Source organism: Halichoeres trimaculatus, unplaced genomic scaffold (assembly GCF_033239565.1).
Source record: "Halichoeres trimaculatus isolate MK-OKI-2021-1 unplaced genomic scaffold, fHalTri1.1 fHalTri1_scaffold_13, whole genome shotgun sequence".
Lineage (NCBI taxonomy): Eukaryota > Metazoa > Chordata > Actinopteri > Labriformes > Labridae > Halichoeres > Halichoeres trimaculatus.
In genome coordinates this window covers 25,910,709-25,929,638 of record NW_027437191.1, presented here as the reverse complement: position 1 = coordinate 25,929,638, position 18,930 = coordinate 25,910,709, and the positions used below count along the sequence as shown (strand labels likewise).

Sequence of the window (18,930 nt, the reverse complement as noted above, 5' to 3'; positions counted from 1 at the left end):
TTATCGCAGTGACGCCTCTGATCGCCTCCTGCGCTGTTCTTATCTCTGCTTCCTGCTAAATTAACGCCTGGCGGCACAGATCGGCAGTACCAGACGCCTGAACGCTGGTAAACCTGCTGGATATACGGGGATGACTGTCGTGTTATGGAGCTCACGAGACAAAGCAGGGTTGCATATCCTATGAGTGAGAGGATTGAAATTTATCAGCCTGCAGAGAATTAACAGAGAGGAAATTTGGCTTTGACTTTACAGGATTTTTGCATCAAGGCTAGATCGTTCATGAAGGTTTTGCTAACTTGACAGTGTTTTTTTTAATCATCCATTCAGCTGTTTATGGATTCTTAGTGAGAGATAAAGTTGTTTCCTGAGAACAAAACCAGGAAATACTCCAAAATGCTCATTTTGATGTGACAAACTGATTGTTTTGTTCTGAAACTGGATGATTGTGTGAATGAGTGATTTGTCATTTTGATTTTCTCATCGACGGTTTTTCCATCTTGTTCTGGATAGTTCGAGGATGTTTTTGTAAATATCTAGAAATGTTTCTCTCTTGAGCAAGAGTTTTCAAACAGATTAAGTGGAGTGTGATAATCTGTGGTTTCACTGCATGGTATCATCTCCGGTTTGAGCCTTGATTTTATCGTAAACATGTGAATAACAAAAGCAGCCCTGCAGCAGACAATGAGAGCAGTCAAACTTTGCTTGTTAATCTGTGCCAGAAGGTGGATTTACGGCGCAGCGCCGAGGCATTAAGGCCTATTATTGGTGTCTGGATGTGGCTGAATCAGAAGTCCTGGATTTGCTCCGTTATCAGGCAGTGACAGACGGCTGCGGTGACCCTGCAGCCTGACCACGGCGAGCAGAGGGCCGAGCCGCCGCAGAGCTCTTTATCTGTCTGACCCCGTCCCAAACAGTAATGGAGGTGCTGTGTGTGTGTGTGTGTGTGTGCACTGGGTCTGAATCAATGAGCACATGAAAAGCTGTGTTGTGCCAGGGGGGCTGAAGGGGGATGGACGTTTGGGCAGGCCTGATAAGGGGGGCCCCAGCAGGTCGAAACTGACCCATCATTCACCCTCTCAATGCGTCGCCGCCTCACCATTAGTCCAGCGGACACTAACTGCCTCATTAGTCAACTCATTAGTGACAGCAAACACAGATCGCTGCAGCAGATCCCTGACGGGGAAACAGTGGAGTGGCTAATTAAAGGGGCCAGCGCTGGCCCTGCCGAACGCCAGGCCTCACACAGCTGCGTGCGCCTGCCTCGCCCTCGCTGGCGTGCCAGCCGTTACCAGCCCCAGCGAACTGAGAGAGCCCGCTCGAGCCCGGTTGCCTGGCAGCTATCACCAGGTTCTGAATCAGCAGCTCACCGCTTCTTATTATCTACTGCAGTGCTTAATCTCACAAAGAACAACGTCAGACTCAGAGTCAAGTGACATTTGCAGAGGTTGGATTCCTGGAATAAAAGATGATAAAGGAATGAAAGTGAAGCTACATTCTGAGACCATCCTCTTCATGTTCAGGGAATCTGGAGTATTTCTCTACACCCATCTGAACATGATGGTTTTAATACCTTTCCTTTCACCGCCTGACTTCTCTCTTTAAGTTGCCAGTTTAACCTCTGAACTTAAATGCTTAATGACTTAAATCCAGAGAAAAGTGATCATAAGTCTGCTCAAACTTCTCCTCTCTGCTGAGAGAGGACAACAAATCATGCCAACAGGACACTTTCCTTGCTCTTTACAAGCAGACCTCTGAGACCATACTTGAGGTAAAAATCACTCTTCTACACCTTTGTTTTCTTTCTGCACAATTATAATGTTTAATGGAACAACATCACCTGTCTGTTCCCGATACCGTAAAATGAAGCTAATTTGCGAACACACTACATATGACGCCTGCTTTCAGTTTCTTTTCTAACAGCTGTAGGGCACCCATCAGTCATGTGAGCTGAGCTGGGTCTCTGATTGGGCAATTCAATGATCCAAATATCTTCTAAACTGCAGAGTAAGAAAAAATTTCAACCCCCCTACAGTGTGTGCTGTTAGTGAAATTAGCATTTAAGACCCAAGCCGTTTTTTTTTTTATCAGGCTGTAAATATGTTTTTAATGCTATAAAAGTCTATTTTTTGACTGAGTGCGTACGTGACTTCTGGTCTTTCTGCAGCCAGCCTCAAGTGGATTCTCAAAGAACAGCAACTTTCAGCACTTCTGCATAGGCTTCATTTCTCTAAACCGGATGTTGCTCTTTGGTTATGACCCATGCCAAAGCATTCATTTGTTTTGGATGTAACACTACATTTCTTTTTCAAGACAACATTTCCCAGGATGCAAAGTGGCGAGGTAATGTATTTATTTGTTGTTATGTAGCACTTTTGTTTTTATAATATGTATTTATAATGTTTATTCTATGTTATACCGACTCCCATACATGTTGACTTATACAGTTGTATAATCCTTATATTTATTAATATATTACCAGTGTTTACTTTTTAAAAAGCTGTATTTTGCACTAGGCAGGACTGTTCAAGGAATCTGGATCGATTGTTTGAAAGGCCACAAACTTTGTAAACTCAGTTTGTAGAGTGGTTTAGTGTCCAAGACAGTGTGGCGCGGTCATTTATCATTGTATGGTTTTCAAGCCAAAATACCGCAGTCACAGGCGCAGCCATTGGTAGCAATTGTAGCCAGAGTCTACACAGTAGAGACGATGAGGGATTCTGGGAGAATCAGGGTGGAGCCGGGTGACAAAAACAATAATTATTTTTTTTCTTTTGAGAGTCTTATCACTTCTTGACTCTACCTAACGACATATTTTACAATCCCAGAAGAAAATACACAAGAACGGCAGCTGTCAATCATCAATAAACGTTACGTAAAGCCTCGTTTTTAACCTTGTAAAACTACTGAAAACGAAACTTTTCAGAAAAAAGAGGACTTGATTACAAGACAGCTAAATGTTATCTTCAAATCACCACAACAATTGGACGTGAGAAACATTTCTACGAGGAGTATTAATTTTTTAGAGTTTGACCGCAGCCCATCTGGAATGGCCAGAGAGCTGGATTTTTTAACCTATACTGCAGCCAGCCACCAGGGGGAGCAGTTTTTGTGGAGACCTCACTTCGAGCCGGGCAAGCAGACGTCCATTTTTTTTCACAGTCTATGGCCCAGAGGGTGAGCGGACTATCTGCTTGGTACTACTCACAGCCCGGTGCTCTGAGACGTAATGTGTAACGTGAGTGAATCCTGGTTATGTTATGACGTGTTCTTGTGTCTGTACGTTGATGGTGATATTCAAAAATAAAAATGGTTGTTGTTTAAAATGACAGAGTAATCTTCTGAAATGACCCCACGTGCGTTTAAATCTTTAACTTGAGGAGGTCTGCATTTCTTGTATGAGGTTATAACAACTGTATAGTGAGCAGGTGGTTATGCAAATTAGAATCCTGTTATAAAGCATCCTTTGCATAAAACCTTTCCAGCTGAGTCCATGAGTCTAGAATATTTCATGGCTTATAAATCAGATCAAACTCCCTGAGGTCTCGAACACTTAGAGATCAATTGTTCTCACCCCTGTTTAGGAAAACAGGTCTGTGTCTGTCTTATGGGTCAGATATTTGAGCTGCTGTGTACAGTCTGCTGGGTGTTTGGTTCTTAAAGGGGACATGGAGATGTCAGGGGGCTCACACACTGCACAGATGGTGAGAGGTGTGAGTGTGTGTGTGTGTGTGTGTGTGGGAGGGTTAATAGGAGCCTAACAGTAATTGTTTGCCCCGGGGCCCCTTCAGAGGTTAATCCCGTCTACGTCTCGGAGGAGAAGTGTGACGTAATTTAGCTCACTGCTGCTGATGTTCAAAAGAAGTACAATCCTCTGAAATAAATGTGATGTCCACACTAAATATACCAGGAGGAGCTCTCCAAATGCAGACTCACCAGAAGCAAAGAGCCTCCAAGAAAGATAAACCCGTATCTGACGCTCCGACCACCACGATCCGAGCGTTTACGATGACCTTTGGCTCCATGGTCAACTTCCTGCTGATGAGGCTGAGAGCAAACGGAGCCTGAGAGACAGAAACAGATGAGAGAGACAAAGAGAGACAAGAAGAAAAGGTTTGGGTGAAATCCTTGAGGGAATTTTCAGCTCTCAAAATAACCGGTGCCATTTTCTGAAAATTAAATCCTCCATCAAATGCAGCTACATTTAATAATCACCCTGCTAAAAGCTTCATGAAATGATGTGTCTGTTTGAATATCACAGGATCAAGGACCATCTTTCATCACAGCACTTTGTCCGCCTGCTGAACGGAACGGGCAGTCCAGCTTTCAGACTAACTAAACATTTAAACTAAACTGAAATTCAAGCTTCTGAAATCTGTAATGAGGGAAAAGATAGAGAACACTGCTCCCTGTTTTGATGGTTTTAAAGCTTGAAATACTCACACGTTCATCTCTTCTCTTCTTCCTGGATTAGTTTTGTTAATGTTTAAAGCCCTTTTAATGCTTTTTCTGTCAATTTCCACCTGATTTCATGCTCTGCTCAGTGTTTCCACTCTATTTCAGTGATGATAAATCACTAGAAACTGATGGAGACACGTGATGAAAACCTAAAAGTGAGATCAGAGGTGTGACTCGACTGTTAAGGAACCCTGTCTCACAACAATTACAGAAGAGTCCCGCAGGAATCGGAGGGAACACAGCGTCTCTGGTCCCCGCCCTGCTCTGACGCAGATAATAGCTCCTTCATCATCTATAATTAGGCAGATTGGCCCCACAATGCACCTTGTTGGATGCAAACAGTATTAAACAAAAAGGGGGAAACCCGAGGGTAAAATTAACCTTTGTGTAATATTCAGATTGTGTCTGTGAGGGCTCATGTGCTCGACATCTGTCACGAACTGAGGAAACAAAAGGGTGTGAGGTCATTAATGTGGGCACATATCAAAAATATAAGTGACCTTATAAATGATTTTAATTGGAGGGATAATGAAGCAGATTATTTTTGACTGCCTGCATGAATATTATTCAGTTATGTAAATAAATTTGATCCGTTTCTTTCTCTGATATCAGGTCAGGGAGGAAGTTACAGAGAGTTTTGGAAGGACTCATCATCTGATAAGAGACAAACCTAGGATTGAACAAATTTAGGCTAAACAAGAAGAGCTTAAAAACCATCTGAAGAAACATCAAGGGAAATAGGGTCTGCAAGAAGGTTAACATGCTCTCACTCTAATTTTATAATCTTTCTACTGAAAACTTAACTGAAGTAAAATTTAAAGCTACCTGTACTCTTCTTTGTATACATTTTTAAAGCAAAGTCCTCATCCTCATTTTGTATTTTTGAGCTCAAAGTATTAAAAAGTCTCTTATAAAGCTGCAAACTTTCACAGTTCTCTGCAGATGCTTCTTTAGTTTTCTTAAACTTTTATTTTGGTGCTAAGTTTTACATTAGTGTAGTTTTGTTTTTCACTAGTTTGAACTGTGCATATGGCCATCCAAAAACTCTGAGTTTTAAAAATCCACATTCCTGCAAACTCTTAGACCATTCTCACTGACATATTAATTTGCTGTCAACAAGTATTTGATTATATTGATATTTGGATGCCTTTCTTTGTCTGATTGATCAGTTGAGAAAAATTTCATCAAACAGATGAAAACTGATGCTTCCACAAGTACATGCAGAGTAAATGCAAAGATGCAAACAGACAAATGATCCAAATTTAACTTTAAAACTTTACCATTTAAAGCTAATAAATCAGCATTTTGCTTAAGTTCATCTGTGTTTTTGGATTCTGAATTTTACAGTGGCCGGTAAGTGTCGGCTGATTTGCAAAAGTATGCAAAAGCCACCACACAACGGAAGAGAAAAGGACAGTTTTCCAAGCAGACATTGAAAAGTTAGTGAATGATTGTTTAAAAAAAAAAAAAAAAAAACTTTAGTCATAATAAATAAAGTTCTAATGCTAACTTTATGACATGACTGATTCATAAAGCTAAATATGAGATGACACATTACCAGTAAATAAAGAAATATAAGTACTTTGAAGGATTCCATAAGTTGAGACCCCTACAAAGCTATATCAAAGCTCATGTTAAAAAAGATAATCATTCACATACTTTCACAACTTGGGGTGGGATAAGCAACCCCTTTTAACTTCTGTTGTGTTGTAGCTTTTGCATTTGTGCTTTTGCTCTTACACTCCTATTATGGCTTTTGCAAATCATCTAACAGTGTATGAATTAACCACATTTTGAGGATTTTACACAAAAACACACTTTAAAAAAAACCCTCACTGTACCATCTGTTTGTACTAGATCAGAGGTGTCCAAACTTCTTTCAGAGAGGAAATTGTGAATATTACCGAAAGTACCATCTGAGTGCTCAATCTGTTAACACTTTCTCTGAGTGATTTCTGTAAAAATCAGTCAGAAAAAGTGTCAAGTGTTTCTTGATACCACATAATGAGTGATCAGTTTTCTTTAGTGCTATGTGCTGTGTAAACATATGCAAACTCTGTTTCTGATCAAGGACAATGCTCTCCAATAGGGGCAATAAGGAGAAAATATGTCAGGATTTTTTAGGGCAGGATTTTATTTTAGCAACATTTTAGACCAAAATACCTCTGATTTCTTCTTATATACCATTTCATAACTTCAATCTGTGCTCTGATGAGTTTTTTGAATGCTCATATTTTAACATCATGATAAATACATTCATTAAAAGACATCAGCTGTAAGAGTTAACAAGTTTCTGCAGAATATACAGAGCTATATAGAGTAGCATGTGCACAGTCCAAATGCAGATTAGTGAGGCCTTACTAGATAGGCTTTGGTTTGGTATGTGCACAAAACAGAAACAAAAATGTTTACATCATTTATGGACCTCAGGCTATGGAGTAAAACACTTTTGGTGACTGAATCCATGGAAGCTGTCACTCTTTGAGTAAGTACAACAAAATGTTTGCAGCTGGTAGAGTCCAGATGCCAAAAAAATTGATTCATGATACAATTTTTCCTCTCTGGGCTATTGAGCAGATTTTGTGGTTTGAAAATTAGCAATCAGGTGAATGTGTCATTAAAAGCTACAGTCAGTCCAGTGATGGTTTCAGCTTTTTGATATTTAAGTTGAAGCACAGAGAATATTTAAATCTATTCATCAATTTTGACAGTGATGTGTTCCTAATCAGCTTTGATTTTGCAGAATGGAGGAAACCCAGACTGATATCCAGCAGGAAGAGAGGGCGAGGAGTGTGTAGGAAAATATTTTTGTTATTGATCCTCATAACAGTCATCCACTAACACAATAAAAGATGAGGGGAATAACAGTGTTGTGTAATTTGTGTGCCATGCACATGCTGCACTTTGACATTTATTGAAAATGAGTATGACTTTATACGTAAGAGCCCAGCATGTGTTACAGACAAATTAAATGCCTGCCTGCATCTATTGAATACTGCAGGAATTAACCAGATGAGGCATTCACATGGACAAAGCTGCCGTCTCATCTGCATGTGCAGTGCAGCAGGTGCAGCAGGTGCAGAAGGTGCAGCAGGTGCAGCAGCTCTTATCATGCCTGAGATGCCTCACCTTCGCTGCACACAATGACCACGGCTCTGTGTAATATGATCCCTGTACGTATCGACAGAGGGGGAACAGGTGCTTTAAGTTTGATTAATCATCCTGCAGGAGGCGAGGCGCTTATCCGTACCGAGTCTGGAATCATGACTGCTGTGATACAGAGGTGAAAGGGGTCAGGCTAGGTTGAAATAAACATATAAGTTCACCGAATTAGCACAAAAACTAAAACAACGTCGTTTTTTGAAGGCTGGAGACCATTAAACAAACCTGAAAGCTGTATTAGGATGTAAACCCATTTCAGTGGGAAATTAAAAGGGAGAAAACCTCATTGTTTTATATTTTAAATGCATGTTGCTAAAATTTTGCTAAAACAGATTTTTTCTAATTTCTTGATAATTTAAACTTTCTTAACAACATACGATAAAGTTTAGCACTCTAATCCAGAGTTTGCCAATAAGATTAAAAAAAAATAGAGCTACATGTCAGTGACCACAGAGTTTTGCTTGTTTTCAAAATGTCAGCATGCCGTCTCTGTAATTTTGATAAAAGTATAAAAAAAGAGATTTCAGAGACCTCCAAAGAGCTATTCCAGCTACCACTACAGACATCTCTTTATTTAATCTATCACACCTTCTCTTAATGCCTCTATGGACTCTCTTCCATAGCTTTAAATGAAGTATGTCATGTGTCACGCTTCTCTTTTAAAACAGCACCACCTACTGGTCACATTGCTGCCCACACCCTGTCAGTCTTTATTCTGCATTGCCTGGCAGGCTACTCCCTGTCAGCCAGCTGCTGCTGTGCCCACCTGGTCCTCTGTGATCTGCCTGGAAGGAGCGTTGATGCCAAGCTCCTCCAGCGGGTAGATGATCTGGCGTCGCGGGCGTACTGGGACCGCACAGTTGAGGAGCGATTCCAAATGGTGGACGCAGGAATTCTGGGTGCAGAAGAAGAGGGCAGGGTGTCAGTGAAACACCTCCTCAGAGGTTAGAGCATCAGTGTGAGGGCTCTGGAGGCAGCACAGTGATAATGAGTTTAGATGATGCAAGCCTTACACTGGAAACCATCACCCTGTGCTTTTTCCACTGGCTGATTCTCTGGCTATCTTCTGCCATTATTCTATTTGCACATCATCATCTCCCAATCTGCTGCTTGTTTGTGGAGATAATTAGCAGAGGAAGTGGAGGCCTCTACATGTTGAGGAAATGTCTTATTATGGAGTGGAGAGGTGGAGCTGGCAGCAGCAGCAGCACCTGCTGCCCTGACCCCGGAGACAGCAGCCTGCAGAGGGCCGCAGTCTGCAGGAAACAACCTGCTGCTGCTCAAAGTTTCTACATGAGGAGATCTGTTTGTGTCCAAGAAAACAACTGGTGTGGACAAAGTTTAAGACACTTGAACTTTTCTAGACCAGGACGGAAGAATGCTAAGAAGAAAGTGTGGTGTTTGTCTTTTTTAAGACAAATACAGAAATACAAAAACAAACTGGGACTGTACCTGTGCTCCATTCTGTCACCATAAGACACCTGCACACAAGTTTACACCAAAAGCAACCAGTTCCCTTAAATGACCTTTGTTTTTTGAGGAAACCAGGTGGACAAGACCAGCTCAGGGGGGCGACAGCAGATGATATAACGCTCATTCACACTGAAGCAACTTCTGCACAAACAGATATTGCAAGAAATGAAAGTTTACATACAAACAGTCATCATTCAGTCAAAAAGGGACAGTAACTTCACATTGTGACACGCTTTAAAATTATTTGTGCCTGTGCCCCCCCCTCTTAATGGCTCACTCCAGTAGCTTTTAAGTAGCTTCTCCAGCCCACCTAGCTTGTGGCACAACCAGGAAGTGGTGAGCACTCAATTTGCAGCAATAGCTGTCTAAAACTGGAATCTGAAGAGTGAAAGTGATGAGTAATGGATCCTTTCAAACTTTCTGTTTTTCTTCCACTTTGTGCAAAAAAAAACATTTAATGTTTGACTTTTTGAAGTCAGATTGCACAGTGACATCTAGTGGCTGTAAATTGTAAAGCAGCCCACTCAGTTAAGACCTGCAGCACCAATAAACCCCTTGATGATAATAGTTTTGGTTTAAACACTTAAAACAAAAATATCAGAGAAGCTGGGTGTGTTCTTCGTTAAATATTTCTCATTTATGAGAAGTTACAAATACATTTCAAACAATAATTCTAATTGTCACAAAAATCTTGCATTTATTTTGTGTATTTAAACTAAGAATGTCCCAATTACTATTTGTCCTAATACATTTTTAACTTTTTAGTTTTTCACTTTTTATCACTAGCTCTTGTTATTGTACTATTGCATATGCAATCGAAGCTGCGTTGGCAAACAATTTCCACCAGTGGGGGATCAATAACATAATATTACATTTTATATTATCATGTATTTATTTATTTATCTAACTGTGTCTAGTTTTCCAGCTTCATTGACACTGCCTCAGGAAACAATCACACTTATATTCACATGTGGCTCTTGGGACAGTTTTCACTTTCTAGTTTTATATATTTCCACACTGCTGACATTTAAGTCACAGTGTTGCTAATGCTAAGCTAACAGACTGTCCTGAGTTTTTTTCCCCTTTTAGAACTGTATGTCCCTAAAGGGTTACCATATGATTCTGTAAAGCAGATGCTATCACTCAATATTTCCTGTAATAAAGCAAAATGTGGCTGGTATTTAGCGTAAATGTCACATTTATTGTATGATTTTATTGTCAACAGTACAAGATTGGGCGAAACCCGAGGCACTTGCTTACTGACACATCTGCATTCAGCAGGAGGTTGGACACAGTGATGGCTAATGTAATCGATTGGATGCTAAAATGCCAATCACTTTTCAAATCAAAAAATGCCAAGATCTACCCCAATCCTATACTTGAGATCAGAATCGGGGCTGAATCCCTAAATTAAAAGCAAAAAATATAAGTAAATATGTTTGGTAGCTGAACGAGCAGCCTACTAGCTTTCTTACTCTTGACAATCATACAGTTTTTATACAAAACTTGCTAAACGATTTAGCTGAATGAGGAGGTTTTGAAGCTCTGGTCAAGTATAAAAAGCTCCAGAGCTTCTGTATCGTCAGCCTATCTCCAAAACTTCCTTTCGATCTGTGCTGAAAAAGATTCAAAGCTTAGAAGCTTTAAACTTTGTAAACACAGTGATTTCTGGTGGCCTTTAAGAATTTTGCTGCATTTTTGGAGACAATCTGAAACACTTACACACTTCTCTAATGTCAATAGTCTAGTATTTGAGAAACCTGTGCATTTTGACATGAAACCATCTATGAGTGTCTCCGTGTACCCACCTCTTGGCTGAGGTCTGAGGGGTAGATCCTGAGGTACAGACAGGACCTGTGAGCCAATCGGAGGACCTCTTTAAAGACGTGTTTGGAGAAGTGCTGAAAGGAGGGTTCAAGGACAAAGTGTTGTATCTGAGCGTGCTCTTCATAACGATGGTGGCTGAAGTAGATGAAGTTCTCGATGTTGTAATGGGAACGGATGTACTCCATGTCCTGAAGAAGAAACCAGGAAGATTTTAATACAAAACTTGATCATCTTTAATTATTTAACTTTATGCGTTTGAGACACCTCCTCAGTTGTTTTTTTCATATCCACCAAGTTAGAAACAAACAGCCCCAAAGAAGAACAAAACCATGTTACCATGAAACCTACCAGCTCATCTCTGATGATCAGGATCCCCACAACCTGACTGTTCACCTGGGCCACAAAGGCCTGCAGAGTGACCCCATCCTGTCAAACACAAGAACAGACAACAACATATGAACAACATATGAATGTTGAAATGTGAGCTCTGCACTGAATATGCTTTGAATCCAGCTCCGTGTAGCTGTCAGGGCCATGAATACACATGAAGCGGCTGCATTCAAGAAGTAATTATCAGAGTTGGAGCTGCAGCAGTGACAGCTGGGGCGTCAGTCAGAGAGGAGAAGCCGCTCAACTGAATTCTCACCAATCTGTTCCCTGGCATACGTGACATATTCCTCCTTTCTCCAAAACAATCACTGTCAGCAGCTCCAGTCACACTCCACCGTCCAAAACAATCAGCATGTTTTTATTTTCAGGTCAGAAGGGATCCCAGTTAGAATCTGTAACCTGGTATTATGATAATCAAGATTATTTAGTGATATCACCTGACAAATTTATCTAAACTGAAATTTAATGTTCTTGTATATTTCAAAAATGGTTTCAGTTAAGGATAAGAAGAGCAGAAAATTTAAAACATCTTCCTTGATGAAAATTGGAGGATACTAGATGTTAGCTGAATTCAAAAAGTTGTTTGTTTTTTTTTTTAATTAGTGCACATTAAAGCTCCAGTGAGGATTTTAAACTGGTTGTAAAACAGAATGAAACTGATGCTGATGTCTCTTTATTTTCTTACACTGAAATCATTTTGAACTGAAGTAACCTTTGAGGATCAAAATGTGCATGATTTTCAACCTGTGCAAGCGAGCATGTTTTTTCATCTTGAGTGTCTCCAGTTGTTCTTGAAGAGCCTGAAGCTTCTCCACAGGGCAGCGTGTAGCCTGAGAGGCAAAGCCCAGGGCGAAAACAGACTAACAGAGCACACTGCTGCTGCAAGAGACAAAACCTGTCTCTTATCCAACCATGATGGGATAACCAGGTTTGTACCGGGTGTTACAACTGACCAGATCGCTGCAGGCTTCATAGAAGCAGTCCAAATCCTTCAGGAGAGATTCCCCTTGCCTCAGATCCTTCACCAGATCAGAGACAGCCGGGCGGTCTGCGGCTACAGCTGGTCTCACCTCAATGTTCCTGCAAGAATCACCACAAAGTAGACAACATGAAAAGCCTGACAATGCTGCTGCTTTGGATAAAATAAACATCTGACCCACCTCAGCCCATCACGGTGGAAGATGTAGAGTTCATCTTGGAGATGAGTGTTTGCAGGGTGGGGCATCCTGTAGAAGTTCTGCAGCAACGGGAACACAGGGGACAGCGTGGGGACAGTGATGATGCAAAAGTCTCGGTCCTGATGGACAAAAATAAAGCCACTGGTTTGTGGACAAATGGCTCAAAAACTGGAGTGCAGGAATTTGGATAAGTGATCTTGTTTTGATACACTGGAAAAAACAAAATCTTATGTCTCTAATGTTATGTCTTTTTAGACTTAATATGAGCTACATTTACCTGACCAGTCTGAAAAAAATGTCTTGTTTAAAGTTATTTAAAGACAAAAATTAGGTCTGAATTGCTTGTAACCAGTAAAAAAAAAATCTGCCAATGGAACAAGAGAAAAGTTATTTGTGATAGGACATCATTCTAGTTTTAAGCATTTTTTCTTGTTCCATTAACATATTTTTTTTACTAGTTACAAGCAATTCAGACCTCATTTTTGTTTTTAAATAAATGGAAACAAGACATTTTTGGACTGGTCAGGTGACTGTGGCTCAAACCAAGTATAACAAGACAATTCTTACTTCAAATAAAACAAAAACACTTGATAAGATTTCAGGTTTTGCAGTGTGCGAGTTTTGGGACCATTAACTCATTGGGAAAATGTTTACTGCATGAATAAAATAAGACAAACGTAGTGTATTCTCTTGCCAACTTTTAGGCAATCAGACTACTCTGACCCCCTGCTGGCTATTAAGAGTATTGCAGTTTTAAGGGACTTGGCATTCTACAAACTACAAGGCTATGGCTCTTTCTTATAAAGTCTGTGAGCAAAACATAAAACAGAAACTTTCTACATCCCTGATGTTTACATCAAGTGAAAAAAAGGTTTTAAAAAGAAATCTCTGAGAAAATAGTCTCAATATCAGTATGGCTCATATTTGACATCTTAAACTTTCAGTTGTGCGCAGGAATTCAATCTGTTTTTCCTGATGCACATGCTGTGCATATGACCCCTCATGTATTAAGGATAGAGGTTGTTTTTAATAACAAAGGTTTATTTTCTGGGGGACTTTAGACAATTGCAGTTAAAAAGGGGGATGTTACTCACAGGGAAAAGGTTGAACACATATGGAAGAAATTCCACTGATCTGGAAGAGAAGAGGAGGAAATGGGAAGTTAAGTGAAAATATGTGTCAGTGCCAATCTGTGAATGAAAAGCGAGCTGCTGATCACCGCAGTGGAACAACTGGCCAAGCAGTCTGCCCACAGCTTCCAGCTCAACTTCTCGCCTTCAGCTCTGTCACGCTGTCACTTTAAGCGCGCCTCTCATTAATAACATGCTCACTCTCTGCGGGGAGCTGCTCGACTTCATATTCAGCAACAGCTGGGAGGTGCGGCGGTGGAGAGAGGGGCTCAGCGGGAGCCAACTAACAGTCACTCTCTCTGCTGTAACACGACATATGACTGATGGAGCTCTGGACGGCCGCCATCGACGCCGCTCCAGCTCGGCTGAAGCATGAGTGTGACTAAAGGGCAGAGCTCCACTTCACTGTTCTGTTGGTTTTTATTCTTTAAACACAGATGAACCATCTTCTCTAAAACTCTATATTACCAAGGATTAACCTGGTTTAGACATGATGTTAAAATGAACATAATCTCTTTAGAGTTACAAATGTTTCTGCTGCTCACCTCATCCTGAACTCTTTGGCAATAAGAGCGGGCCAGACTTTTTTGACCCAGCTATTAATATATTTGCACGTAAACTATCTATTTCTACTAGACTCCTAGTTTTAAAAGTGTACTGAAAAATACTTTTAAAAGCCCAGCCTTACCTCATTTCATAGCTCTTGTCGATACCAAAGAACTGAATACAGAAAGCGTTGGATTTCTTTGACACAAGGTGATCCATTTGTGTCTCTACCTCCTCCTGCAGAGATCGAGATCATGATATCAAACAAACCAAAGTTAGAAGATTAAAGACATGCCATTAAAATGAGACAAGAAACACCATCAGAGGTTTTGTTTTGTAGCTGAGCTTGTAGGTAAAATAAGTAGCTCATTCAGGGAAAAAAGTACCTGCTGTGAATCAGATTCAGAAGATTTTGTCGGTTCACTTTCTTCGTCTCTCGAATCAGACTCAGCAGTTCGTGTTGGTTCACCTTCTTCATCTCTAGAATCAGTCTCAGCAGTTCGTGTTGGTTCACTTTCTTCATCTCTAGAATCAGACTCGGCAGTTTGGTTCTGTTCACCTTCTTCGTCTTTTGAATCAGACTCAGCAGCTTGTGTCGGCTCCTCTCTTCCATCTCTTGAATCAGACTCAGCAAACAGTTCTTTGTGTATTCGCTGCATTTTGTACAAACCATCAAACTCCCTCAGATCAAAACTGTCGTTCAGACGAATTAAGTCCACCTCAGACGTTACGCTAATGAAGCCAACAGTGACTCCATTGCTCTGTGGAGAGAACACACAGACAGTCACACACCTGTGCTCATGGTGGCTGTTTCCTTCTGCAGGGTTTTTACTTAATTTTGGATACAAAAGTCTAATAGATACAAAAGTTTTGATATTGCTTCAGCTAGCACCCACCAAAAGTGGATGTAACTTTACAAAAGTGTGTCCACTAAAGCAGTAAATCTTGGGTCACAGCCTGCTTTCAGTGGGTTACAAGCCTTGGAAAAAATTCTGTGCTTTTATTTTGAATCGGATGGTTTATGCAGCTTCTATTCACGCTTCTTAACAGAGACAGAAACAGACACGTCACAGTACTTAAGACGAGACGAGGTTTGTTTATGTGCTACTTAAGCTCTGCTAAATGCAAATATGACAGCGACTATATAAGATATGGACTATTTTTTTTTTGATTGAGGACAAAGAAGAACAAAGACCTCAGTGTTTTTTGTGCAACAAGGTGTTGGCACATGAGAAAACAAAGCCATTAAAACTGGCATGATGTATTCTGCACTTTCTCAGATTCAAACTGAACATAATGTTAATCAAACAAATTTAGAAAATTAAGAAAATGTTCCTCAATTTGGGCCTCAAAGCAGGACCAGTAGAGTCCCAGTGAACTTAAGGTTTTTCTTTCTGCCACCAACATTCTCTACACTCCTCGAAACCAAAACTCTTTCACCTTGAAAAACACGAGAGTTGCTCTTCTACCTGAGATTCAATACATCTTTTGTGTTAACAAATTTTACATTTTTTTTAAGGAAACTAGACATCTAACACATAATCAAATCTTAACACTATAAAATAACCAAATCTCCTGTCTCCAAGGTAAAATACATTTTTGAAGAGAGGTCTGTTATGGCCTTTTCTAACCTCCAAAAATCTATGTGTTGAATTCTGCAGCTCTACAAACCTCAGTATAGAAAAATCTCAACCCTCTGGAGAAATGTCTGACTGTTTGTTCTCTGAGTGCCGAACACATTCAGACAAAAAGCCCAAAATGCTTCAGATGTCTGGACACAATATGTTCAGTGAGAGCATGTCTTGGCCGAATATCAGCTCGTATCTGCCATATGCTGCCACAAACACATGTCAGCCCGACTGGCAGAGAGGAGAGAAGATCTGTCATCCCTGAGATCCCGAGGGAACGGACCGCAGCGGGGAGTCTGAGGACCAGTCAGTTACCAGCTCGCTGTTTTTACACTATGATCGTTTTAAATGAATGAAAGCAGATCAGAGGAGTCAGAAAAGATCAAAAAGCAAGAATATGCTGCTGTGAACTCTGCATTCTGAAAAAAAAGAGTAAATCCGTGGCTGAAATCTTGACAAACCTCACACACAGCGCTGTGATTTTGCTCATTCTGTGTCTCAACGATTTCAACCAGGAAGTACGGACGGCTCTCTGACAGCTGTTTGGTCTGATCTGCAATTAAAGGCATGATGTCATCATGATCTTCAGCCCTGAAAGATACAAAGAGAGGAAGTGTGCACCTTGAAATTCAAATATGGGACAGTTTTTACTTGAATGGGTCAAACAAATCACATTTCCATTTGAGGGTTCTTTGAATTTACTCAGATTCTTAATATCTAAGCAGCATTTTCTGTCATGTTTAGAGCCTTTTAGTTTCAAAGGACATTAACAGAGCTGGGCATTCATGATAACAGTAAAGAATGGAGACTAAATCAAAGGAATCTGGACTCAAATTCATGTCAGAGGGAGTCAGCTTGTTTAGGCTGCCCCCATGTGGCCAGAAAAGCAATTGAGAACAATCCAGGACCACATGTAAGCTAATTCACTGTTAAATGTGGAGGAAAGGCAAATGTTTCTACCGTAAACTCTCTTCTTATTGCCTAAAATGAATTTTATATGCGAGTTTGACAGCTATGTTCTTTGTAAGTGTGCAGGAATGACGTGAACTCACCTGGCTGGGCGGAACTGGAGCCTGGGGAAGTACTCTTCTCTGTGACAGATTAAAGCCAAACACTGCGGCCCAGGGTCGGTCAGGGGTTCTAGATGCTCAAACACCTCCTCCAGTGCTGGCTCTGAACAAACACCAACCACAAGAGTCAGTCTCTTCTTTAAAAAATTCTGAATAATTGATTAATTAGGAGCTTGGGGCAGATCTTCACCTAAATCTCCCTCAAATGGACTGATCAGGCAGATGTGTTCCAGCTCTGCAACTGCGTTAAAGACGGCTCTGAAAGGAAAAGAGTTACACTGAGGCGTTATTATCCTGCAGATTTGCATTAAATTTTATGAATCTTTCCTATCTGAGGTTGGTTTTGCCCAGAAACTGTAAATGAGACATGGACAAAGTCAACTTGACATCAAGGGGGCAGAGCTGAGCCTGAAGCTCAGTAGTCGAATTTTATGATACATTGAAATGTTAAGATACTATAAATCTCCCAAAATAACTTGTTTAATTTAAATATTTGTAAGTGATTCCTGTCTTCATTTTTCATACCTCAGTATTTCCTTTATGCCGGCTTTGGCAAAATCTGGCTGTGCCACATAGAGGTGAAGGAAGAGTGTGTTTAAAGGCTGCAGGAGGAGAAATTTAAAGCAAGATTAATTTAGTTTGGGCCAAAGATATGATGCACAAAGTAATAGTCAATATGAGTCGCGCCCCCCCCCCCCCCCCCCCCCCCCCCCCCCAAAAAAAAAAAAAAAAAAAAAAAAAAAAGTTTTCTGCAGTATAGTAGCTGCAGAAATACGTGAAGCACAGAAATATACACACTGTGCATGTTTCAGCCTGGAAGTTTTTCTGCAGGAAAGGTTCCCACTGAGTCTGATCCACCAAATCTCCAACAGGGTAATCGAAGAAGGAGGCATGAGCCAGAATATCATCCTTATCATTGGCCAGAGTCACAGCCAGATTTGCTTTCTCTCTGAAAAGAAGCAAAGAAAAAAAATGTCAGAAAGAAGTCACAACACTCAAAATTTAAAATCTATGCTGGCTGAAGGTCAGCTTCAAAAAGGAATATTATGTACAATGCAAAAGTTTTTCTATTCTATTTTTTTTCTATTCTATTCTATTCTATTCTAAAATTACCCATAATGCAAAAACGTTCCCAGTATGTTCTCTGAATACTTTTTTTCATTTTTCAATTATTTGTTTTTATCTGTTGTTGTTGTTGTTTGTTTGTTCTTGTGTACTTTAAGGATTCAAATGTATTTTTAGATAAAAATATATTGTGGTTTGGTAAAATGTTTTATGCAATGTCATATTTGTGTTTGTTACATCCTTTTTGTGTGTTTGGGAATAACTGCATCAGGTAAAAGTTTTTTGTGTTTTATGAAATCGTCTTTTTTTTTTTGTTTGTTTAAATTCTGAAAATGTAAGATTAATCTTAGACTGAAAAGAGAAGTTTTGTCTCACAGGAGATGAATAATGTTGACTCGTCCAAACGGATCCAGACTCTGGAGACTGATGAGACAGTCAATCCTCTCTGCATCAGCTGATTCACTTCTTCTCACGGTCACAGCTTCCTCCTGACCACTGGCTGAGGTTATGGTTCTCATCTTTCCAAAACTTGTTGACAAAAGAGCCACAGTTTCAATCAGCATTAACATGTCTCATAATAAACATCAACAACTTGAGTCTTGAGTTAGCTTACATTGTCGAAAGATGGAATTTAAGTGTTGTTCGACCACAAACTATACTCCCACTTACTTATTGAGAATTAATTATATCCCAAAACTTTTTTTTTCTGTTCCCCTGCACGCGAATAAAGAAACAGTGTGTGGAACTCCGTAAAAACTGTGGTTTTACGCTGTCCGTTAGCAGGATCACGAAGCCCTGTAACCGTGGCAACTAACTGCTACACTTGGGAGTTATGCTGCATTCACGTGCTATATCGTATGCTCGGAGTTCACAACTACCGTCTGCTAGTAACGTAGTATAATCGTGCCTTAGCCTGAGTAATTTTTAAACATCATGAGAACATCGTGAGTTCTCCTATTCTACATGGCTAAGCGTCAAGTATGATAATTAAAAAGTGTTTAAGTTA

General features: G+C 40.2%; 1 protein-coding gene across 1 annotated transcript in view; it reads right to left on the bottom strand.

Annotated features, from left to right (window-relative positions):
• The window catches only part of cfap61 (cilia and flagella associated protein 61), a 34,376-nt gene extending 15,934 nt beyond the window's left edge, over window positions 1-18,442 (bottom strand). The window contains exons 1-15 of the mRNA XM_074684741.1: window positions 18,300-18,442; window positions 17,658-17,808; window positions 17,385-17,461; window positions 17,050-17,117; window positions 16,842-16,962; window positions 16,251-16,380; window positions 14,548-14,922; window positions 14,304-14,398; window positions 13,580-13,619; window positions 12,468-12,604; window positions 12,261-12,387; window positions 11,266-11,343; window positions 10,899-11,105; window positions 8,384-8,512; window positions 3,934-4,061 (exon numbers count right to left, since the gene is read on the bottom strand). Coding sequence (XP_074540842.1) covers window positions 3,934-4,061; window positions 8,384-8,512; window positions 10,899-11,105; window positions 11,266-11,343; window positions 12,261-12,387; window positions 12,468-12,604; window positions 13,580-13,619; window positions 14,304-14,398; window positions 14,548-14,922; window positions 16,251-16,380; window positions 16,842-16,962; window positions 17,050-17,117; window positions 17,385-17,461; window positions 17,658-17,808; window positions 18,300-18,442 — 2,006 coding nt within the window. The remainder of the gene's footprint in view (window positions 1-3,933; window positions 4,062-8,383; window positions 8,513-10,898; window positions 11,106-11,265; window positions 11,344-12,260; window positions 12,388-12,467; window positions 12,605-13,579; window positions 13,620-14,303; window positions 14,399-14,547; window positions 14,923-16,250; window positions 16,381-16,841; window positions 16,963-17,049; window positions 17,118-17,384; window positions 17,462-17,657; window positions 17,809-18,299) is intronic.
• Between the last annotated feature and the right edge of the window lie 488 nt (window positions 18,443-18,930).